Here is a 9,259-nt window from a genome sequence, read left to right as displayed (position 1 = left end):
ACTCGCCCTCCCCGTGGGGACCTGCTCTCGCTTGTTCCTCTTTCTCGTTGCTGCACAGGGTCCTGGGGCAGGTGCCGTCCCCGCCCTGACATGGAACACACAGGACACTCTGTTTTCTTTCTTTCCTTCTTTCCCGTTGCAGGCTCACGCCCCTTCTCGTCGCCGTCCCACCCTGGACCCCAGCAGTCTTCCCCACCCCCTCCTACCTGGGCAAGGTCACGGGAGCGTATAAGTAAGCGCCGCGGGACCACGTGCAGAGCTAGCGTGAGCGGGCCTGGGGCAGATCGCCTCCCCTCGGAAAAGAGGGCCGCGCTTTTGCACGAGCTTTGTGCTGTGTATTCTGGTCACTGAGGTTTGTGTTCTGAGTCTCAGCTGGGTTCTAGAAAGTTCGGGCTGTCCACAGATGCTACGCATCATGCGATCCTATTGTGCGTCAGCTTGGCCTTCCTGCTCTCAGCCCCGTTTCAAAACCAGTGGTCAGTCACAGAGAGGACAATGCTCCTTTTCCTGGCCCCTGGATGCCGGGTCCCTGCCTGCTCCTTCGGTCTCATCATGCGCCGCGCCTTATGCTTTGTGTTCCAGGAGAACAAACAGGGCTGCCCGCGTTGCCCCTCCCCCACAAATGCCCCACCCCCCACCCCCACCTGAGTTTACTGTGATCACCCCTTCACGCTGATCTGTTTATGCTGTCATTGCTCCCCTGTGCTGAGGTCCCTGGGCCACCCACTCCCAAGTCCCCGGCCCCTAACTCACGCTGGCACATGGGAAAGGCTCAGGCTCTGCCTCTCATTCCCCATCCTGGCCTCTGTCTTTCCTGGGGAGCTCCCTGGGAACGCCGAGTATCTCGCCAGCCAGAGCGCTGCAATGGAAAGGCTGAGGGGGCCCCGCGGGTCCGGCGCTCCAGGACATCTGTTGCTTTTGTCTGCCTGGCACCTGTCATCACTTCTTTGAATCTTAGCACCCTTTTTCCTTAGGATCCCCCCCAATTCTCTGACCATGACCTCACAGCCTGGCACATGACCCAGGCCGAGCCACTGAGAGTCCTCCACCCCCTGGCATGTGACCCAAGACAGGCCAGTGAGATTCAGTCTCAGGACTTTTTGCTGACTATTGAGAAGGAGAAGGTGTTTCCACCGGGGCTGCAGAGCAGAGAGGACATAAGGCAGGAACTGCTGGGGGACACTTCTGCCTGCTGGAAAACGCTGCTGATACAGAGGAACGCAAACGTGGGAGGCGGTGTCAGAGTGCAGCCTGATGGCAAATCGTAGCTTCTGGACCCAGCCATGCCTGCAGCTATCCTGGAATTCTTAGTTATAGGAACTAGTAAATCTCCCCCTACTCTCTTCCCTCAGGGACTTTTTTTTTATTAAAAAAATTTGTTTTAATACTTGTTCTGTGTGACTTGCCCCTGAAAGAATCCTGGCTCAAACCCAGGCTTTCCCAGAAACCCACCAAACCTGGCTCTTCCAGGAGGGGAGCCGAGAGTGGTACCTGCAGATCTGCACCTCGTAGCCCAGGTCTAGGGGGTCGTTGGGGGCTGTGCCATTCTGGAAGTCGCTGACGTTGAAGGAGGAGAGGGTGTGGTTGACGAAGCCATGCATGGTCCCGTTCTGGCTGTACATGTAGAGGTACACCAGGCGTGGGATGAAGTCGGACGTGAAGGAGATCACGAAGGCCTGGGACAGGGAACAGCAGGGTAAGTGCAGACCCCCAGGCTGGGCAAGGGAGGGGCCGGCCCACAACAGGGAGTGACCCATTCACAGACCCTCCTGAGCCAGGGCGGCCTCGCTGGGTCCTGCCTTGTGACACTGCCCCCTGGAGGTGAATATGGCCACGTGGCCTCGGCATGTTAGGTGAATAAATGGAGGGTGGGGGTAGGGTGGGGGCCCCTCCAGTCAGCCCCTCTGGCAATCAAGCAGATGACCTGGGAGCCAGGAACAGCATGCTTCTGGGGCAAATGCTGGCTGTCCCTCACAGGCTGTGTGGCCTTGGGCAAGTCACTTAACCTCTCTGTACCTCCGTTTGGTTCTTGTCAAATGGGGCTAACAATACCCACCCTATGTGCAGACCTTGCCTTCCCGGCTTGTTGGAGGCAGGGCAGGGAGGGGAAGTGCTTTGTAAACTGAAGTTCTCTCCCAGCTCATTTGATTACAGAGCTGTCCCTGGGGGCCACATGGTTGGTGACTCTCACATGACTGTGTGGTGTTGGACAAGTGGCCTGCCCTCTCTGTACCTTAGTGGTCTCACCTGTAAGCTGAGGTCATAACAGACCCTGCCTCCAAGGGCTGGGGAAGACTACTGGGTTGGGGCATGAAAAGAGCTTAGAAGGGTCTGGAACATTCTAGATGCCCAACGGATGTTAGCTGCTAATATTGTGGTTGCCGTTGTCCTTGCGAGATGTCCAGTGTGCTCCCCAGCTGCTCACAGCACCTCCTTGCTCCAGATGGGCTGTACCTTGGGGTTCCCAGGCCTCCCCCCCACCAGGCATGCCCCTGCCTCAGGGCCCTGGGCTCGCTGGTTCAGGTTGGGACAAGGTGTCCTCACTGTCCTGGTGGGCACGCTCTGACCTCAGTCTCCCTTTAACAGGGGTTTCAGAGCCTTAACCTGGTGGGCCAGCAGCAGGGATGGTGGTGTCTGAGGGCTCTGAGATTTCCTCTCCCAGGCTAAGCATCACTCCCTGCACCCTATAGGGACCGAGGCCCAGGGCCTCACTGTGACCCTGACAGGCTTTCCTGGCCTTGCAGGCTCTGTGACTATCTGCTCCGGGAGCTGCCCCCTGCTCCCCACATGCAAGGTGTCAGCTTCTGGGGGGCTCAGCCTTGGCCAGCGGGTGAAGGACAAGGAGGGTCACAGGGCTGTGGTACTGCAGATGCTCTGTGACTGCCTGGGTCATATGCCTGGGACTCAGCATGTGCCAGGGACAGCTGGACAGAGCTAGGCCCAGGGGCATCCCAGGGCAGAGTCAGGAAAACCTCAACGGGAGGCTGCAGGGATGACTGAGGGCTGGTCTGCTGTGACGGAAGGGCTGTGGTGACACTCCTAACCTGGAGAGAGGAGAGGCCAGGAGGGGCTGCCCACGTGCTGTGGAGGAGGCTGAGGAGGCTGGGAGTGTGTGTGGGGGGTGGGGCTGGGCAGACAGGTTTTCTCCCTTCTCACCATGTCTCCACATTTCCCGAACCTTCTTTAAGAAGCAGGCATGCGTCTTATATTATGGGAAAAATGAACTTAAAAAAAGGGCAGAAAGATTGGCGATGAGGAGTCTCTCTTTCTCTCCCTGTCTCTCTCCCTGTCTCTCTGGCTCTCATTCATTCTCAGGACTCTAGGGGGAAAGTGAGTTCAGGTGCCAAGGCGGGCCCCGTGGAGACTTGCTTAAAGCTTGCAGAAAAGCTTGTTATTCCCACCCAGAGCTCACCCTCCCCACCCACATGATCAAGGGACATCTGTAAAGAGGACACAATCCCAGCAGCCTGGGGCTGGGCCAAGGCTGGAGGCAGGAGACCTAGGCTCAGCTCCTACTCGAAGGGGTCCCCGGTCCCTAGCAGCTGAGCCAGGACTTCCATTTGGCTGAGGTCCCTGACGTCACTTACATTGATAATGACAGCAAGCTTCCCAACGCCTCTGAGAATATTGTACCAGATTCCTGCAGGGAGAAGAAGTCACAGTTTTAAAGAGAGCCCTCTTAGACTAGGTCTCAGTAGTTCCAGCTAACAGGCAGCAGATGGAGCCGGAGACAAGCTTGCGTGTGTCATCTGGGGAGGTCCTGGGGGAGCCAGGACAACAAGAGGACCCACGGCCAAACCACTCATCAGCTGTTTGTGAGCAAATTGGAGCTAGTGAAAGTTGTACTTAACAACCGCTGGTCCCTAGATGGTTCTGAACCATCTCTCCGTGAACCTATTTGTAGTAACCGGCTTAGATGAGCCTTTTTTCCAGAGAGACAGAGATTCGGTTGGGGTGCAGCTCTCGTGGCTCTTGCACTAGCCTAACTGTATTTAGGGCTGGGCCAGAGGTGGTGCTGGGGACAGGAGCAGGCAGGACCCCTGGCCGGTGAGGTCAGCATCGTGCCCTGGGTGTAACGATTCAACAGCATTGCGGTACACATGCATCCCCGTGCTTCCGTTACCCCAAGGAGCAGCATTGTGTCAAATCACAGAGGAATTACAGGATCAGAACACAGTACCGGGGACACGCTTGTCCCTCCCTTTGCCTTCCGTTGGAGATGGGAACTAGCAGAGCCCAGGAAGGAGGCAACCCACTTGTTAGGGTCTCAGTGCTGCAGGTCCTGGGGGGACTCCAGTGTCCCCCACCCACCTCCACCCTAACCTATCAGGCCGGTCCACGTCATGAGCAGGTGCTGGGCTGGGAGCCCTGTCCTGATGCTCTGAACCCGCTCCGAGATGGGTGATAACCAGCACTTGTCAGGAAGGGCAGAGAGTGGCCAAGGCCTGGTACAATTGTCCTTGGAGAAGAATGTGGGAGGTGGGCTTTTCCCCCAGGGCGTAGCCTGCCCTAGCAATGAGCAGCCATCGGGAGCCTCCCAGTCCCTGGTTTTGGGGTGCATGCTGGTGGTCTGCAAAGGTTCAGCCCCCTTCCCATGCAGCCCAGAAGCTAGAAACTGCAGGCTCAGACAAAACGGCCAAGGCAGAGGCAACGTGTGAGTTGCTAGGACCCTCACTCCCCGCCCCAGCCAGTGATGACTCAATGAAAACTCACAATCGATCATAACAACCACAGCCAATCATAAGCATCCGCTGCAGGCCCATGACCTATGGGCCATGCAGGAAGTGACTGTCGCACCTCCCTGCCACTTGCCTCCAGTCCTTAGTTCCACGGGGGCTATGGCTTAATCTGAGGGGAGAAGTGTATCATGGTGCTGTTTGGTCTTTCCCATGAGAGCCGCAGTTCTCAATTCATTGTCCTGCTGGAATGGGTGGCAGGGGCATTCGGGTCACCTCGTCCTGAAGAAAGCGTGTGGGACTGTGAGGGGGCAAGAGATGGCACCATGAGGGATACATGTCCTTACAGAGTCAGCGTGGGCATGAGTGGAAACACACCTCATGCCTGGCTTCTCCTGGAGTGTGTCGGGGGCCGAGAGCCCTCCCGTGGACTCCAAGCTCCGGGGCCAGGCTGTGAATTGCACATCCTTGTGTCTTCTGGGTCTAGGTCGGTGTCTAGCACACAGGTCTCGGTGTTGCTGGGTCAGTGTTTGCTGAGTGACTGCGTGAGTGTACAGTCCTTTAAACAGACTCTGCACGCCAGAGCAGGGGCTGCCAAGCAGCTGCCGGCGGGCTCCATCTATGCCGCATGGGCATTTTGGTAGGCTTCACCGCTACTTAAAAAATGTCGGCCAGTGTTTAAAAGCCGGATGATGGGTTTTAAAAACTCTAGATTTGCCGCTTGGGAAAGATCCTCCAGCTGGCAGGTGACAACAGTTGTGGCTGAGGGTGGCGCCCCTTGCAGGCCCGGCTGTGCACTGAAGCTCTGTCCCCTGGGAATGGCTTGTGGCTTCCGTTTTCCACCACCAGCCACTTAAGAAGAGTACAGAAATATTTATCCAAACCCAGATCCCTACTAACGTGGAGGAACAAAAGATTCGGAGAGGGCTGAATGTTTCGAGAAACATGGGAAGGAGCCCACGCCTCTGTGGCCATGAAGAACGTTCCTGCAGCCCTTTGTTCACGCATTCATGCAGCCTGCCTGGCACTTGGGGCTCTGAGTTTGAGGCCTCCCAGTTGGGGTGCTGGGGCGCAGGTGAGCCCGGGTGGGGGCTGAAGTCTCTGGGCGTGGGGCTCCTGAGGGAGGCCACACCTGAGCACGGCACACGGAAAAGGCAGGACTTGGGTAGGCGAGGAGGTTGGCCCCGGGTGACCGCTCAAGGGGCCCAGGGAGATGAAAACAGAAGACAGGAGGGAAGAGGGGGCCCGTGAGCAGGGTCTTCGTGCTGCCTTCCAGAGCCCAGAATCTAGGCTGTCCTGATTGCATCTCCACGTCTAGGCCGACGGCTTTGTGTGGTCTCTGTGTGGTCTCCGCACCAGAATCATGGATTGTGTTCACAAAAATGCAAAACCGGGACGCCAACACCGGCCCACAGGATCAGCTTCTCTTGGGGTGGAGCTAGAAACCTGCAGTTTGGTCCACCACCCCCAAGTTATTCTGACGATCTCTAAGTAAAATGGATGATGTTCTTTTGGAAAACTCTCTGGGGTTCCTCTATGAAAATCCTGTTGGGGGAGCTGGCTCAGTGTTACCTGCCTTCTTCTTCAAGGCATTTTTTACCATTCTAGGGGACTCTGAGCCCCATTTCCAAGAACACGGCAGGGAGGTATCTGGGAAAAGCCTGGTGCTTGGCGAGGCTGGGCAGCCTGCCCACACCCTGTGTCCAGGAGCCAAGCGCAGGCCGAGGGTTCTCACCGGCAGGCTCTGAAGAGCAGGGAGAGAACAGGAAGTCCAAGTGCAGGCCTGGGGGCTGGAGCTGCTTCCCACGCACGGGGCTGGTCCCTGCACTGACCCGCTGTCTGTCTCTCTCCGTGGCCACGGCTGGGTGATCAGGCACCTGAGCTTGTGGCACAGCTTCCTTTAGCCAAGGCCTGTGGTGTGCAGGTCACAGGGGCCACTAGGGCCCTCTGTCCCCTCAGGGCGCTCTCCAGAGGCCCTGCACGGATCATAAGAGCAATACAAAAGCCTCTTCGATGAAGGCTATGGTTAAGGAGCCCATAAACAAGCGTGTGAAAGAAGGGCAGGTTATGCTTTCAGCCAGCCGGGCAGGAACAGGAAGTGGGCAGCTGATCTGTAAGAATTGGGAGAAAACCAGGAGCCAGGCACAAAGAGTGCAGGACGTTCGTGGACGACTGCCGGCGGTGGGGATGCTGAGCCCCACCTGGGACATGGGGAGTGGGGCCACCGTGCTGCTGTGCTCTTTTCACCCTGGTGGGTTTGCAAGTGTTCCGATGCCAGCATCTGGGGACACCAGGGCTTCCGGAGGCAAGGGATGCCAAAGCAAACATGCCAGCTGTGGACTCAGCTGGGGCCTCCGGGTGCCAGAGAATCAGGCCTTTGTGAGGAGCTGGTGGCAGGGGCCACTCTCTTTTCTTTACTGCCACTGGGCAGGGAGCCCCGGAACTCCCAAGGACTGTCCAGGGAGTGCCAGGCCAGCCTTCTCGGTGCTCCCTGCTCAGGGCCTTGCATGTGCAGTGTCAGGGTGTCAAAGACAGGCTGAGGCTTGAGTTCTCTGCCTCCAGCTCGGCTCTCAATCACCTGGGCCTCGGTCTTCCCATCTGGGAAGTGGGACCGAGGATTTGCCTGTGCCTCCTCCCAAGGTTCATAGGAGGACCCAGTAGACTGAAAGTTCCAAGAAAAGTTCATGTGAAATGCAGCTCTCTGGGCTCAGTGGAACACAGTGTGGGCTATGCCTACGAGACCCCTGGGGTGCGATCTCATCATGCTCTTGGGAGGGGATTTGCAAATATGGCTGGTGGCCCATATTTAGTCCACGGCCTGATGGTGGGCTATGCCTACGAGACCCCTGGGGTGCAATCTCACCATGCTCTTGGGAGGGGATTTGCAAATATGGCTGGTGGCCCATATTTAGTCCACGGCCTGATTTCTGTCTGGCCCACCTGCTAAGAATGGCTTTTCACATTTATGAGTGCAAAATGAAAAATGTATGAAAGACAGCCTTTCGGTGAGAGCCATTGCCTGAGACTTGGGACATCACCTCTTGGTCCACAAAGCTGAAGACATTTGCTCTCAGGCCCTTTGCAGAAAACGAGTGCTGACCTCTGATCCAGCACATCAGCAAATCAAGCACATTAGGCTGGTGCTTGTCCTGGTGGCCACTGGCCCTCCCAGCAACTTCGGGGTGAAGGGCAAGGGGTTCACCGTGGCCATGGATGAGGCAGGGTCAGGGGCACCAGGGGCTAGGAGGACTTGGGAAGGTCCTTTAGCTCAGGGGCTTTTAAAACCTTTGATATTTGTAGCCCAAGTCTTACAGGGCAGTCCAGTAGGAAAGGCATCTGTCTGCTGAGTCTTCATTGTGAGTGTCACCCAGATAAGAGGTGACATGCGTAAGCAGAAGTGTCCAAACACAGGGTGCCAACGCTTGCATAGGAGCCCTGGCTCGGACATCCCTCCCTATGAGCCACTAAGGAGTCCAGGCCCCTTTCAAAGCCAGGGCCCTTGCCACAGACCCCACAGCACAAATGTGAGGCTGCAGGGCGAACCGGATGAAATCACTGCTATTTGGTGGCGTCTGACCTACAAAAATGGCAGTTTCACCCAGGTCAGCCTAAAAGACAGCAACATGTAAGAGAAGCCAGAGTTCACGTTATCTCGGGGGTGGACAGTGGGAACTGGCAGGGCTGGTCACCTGTGGCGGATGGTGGCCGAGGCAGAGCCGCTGACTGCTGAAGGAGAGAACGAACCCAGACTGCTGGGGTGGGAGGATCCGAGGGGCGTTTCCAGCGAGAACCACCCAAATATCTACGACCAGGAAAGCCCTTGGAGGGACTGACGGAGCTTCCCACATACGTCCAAGATTATGTTTGGGCTACAAAAGTCCAACCCAAAGAGAGCCTCTCTCGCTGGTACATAATCTTTACTCCAGCAAAATGACAAAAACACCCCTAACACGTAACTCAATCTTTTGTTTATCCCAAGAATCAGCACACAGGTGCTGTTCTAAACTAAAATCCTGTTAAATATGAGATAAGATAAATGTATTTTTTTTGTAATTTTGTTTTCACCTGAAAATTGGGTCCCACTTTAAGAAGACGGCCATTGTCCTTGCTGATGAGGACCAGCTCTGGCCGGGGTGTCTGTGAGGCTCTGCAACCCTGTCCACTCGGTCTCCCACTTCCCTTTCTTTTCTTGGACAGACGGTCACCCCGTCTCTGCTTAAATGCCTCTGCTGATGGGGAGCTCACCACCCCACAAAGAAGTCTGCTCCACTTTTGACACCTCTATTAGAAAGTCATCCCTTATACTGACCTTAACTGTGCCACCCCCACCCCCTGTCCCTCCTCCTCATGGATGAGGCGCACCTTAGTGACTCAGGGTAAAAAGCCTGCGTGCAGGCAGGTCATGCAGTGATCAGGACTTTGTCTATAAAAGAGGGCTCCTTCCTTCTTTTTCCCTCCTTTTGTGTGAGCATTTAGTGACGAAAAGACCCACGATGCTCAGAAGCTAATATTATTGGCCCCCTTCGGTCTAGCTCTGCACTCTGGGGGCCGCACAAACGTTGCGGGGGGGGGGGGGGGGGGGA

At 56.4% G+C, this 9,259-nt stretch overlaps 1 protein-coding gene across 3 annotated transcripts in view; it reads right to left on the bottom strand.

Moving 5' to 3' along the window:
• The window catches only part of ANO1 (anoctamin 1, calcium activated chloride channel), a 95,999-nt gene that overhangs the window by 12,581 nt on the left and 74,159 nt on the right, over positions 1 to 9,259 (bottom strand). For all 3 annotated transcript variants that reach the window (XM_008589680.1, XM_008589681.1, XM_008589679.1), the window contains 2 exons: positions 3,588 to 3,640; positions 1,492 to 1,676 (listed from right to left, as the gene is read on the bottom strand). In XM_008589680.1, the coding sequence (XP_008587902.1) occupies positions 1,492 to 1,676; positions 3,588 to 3,640 (238 nt within the window). The remainder of the gene's footprint in view (positions 1 to 1,491; positions 1,677 to 3,587; positions 3,641 to 9,259) is intronic.

The sequence above is a fragment of the Galeopterus variegatus genome, unplaced genomic scaffold (genome assembly GCF_000696425.1).
Source record: "Galeopterus variegatus unplaced genomic scaffold, G_variegatus-3.0.2 Scaffold5590, whole genome shotgun sequence".
Classification (NCBI taxonomy): domain Eukaryota; kingdom Metazoa; phylum Chordata; class Mammalia; order Dermoptera; family Cynocephalidae; genus Galeopterus; species Galeopterus variegatus.
This window is presented reverse-complemented; position numbering and strand designations above follow the sequence as displayed.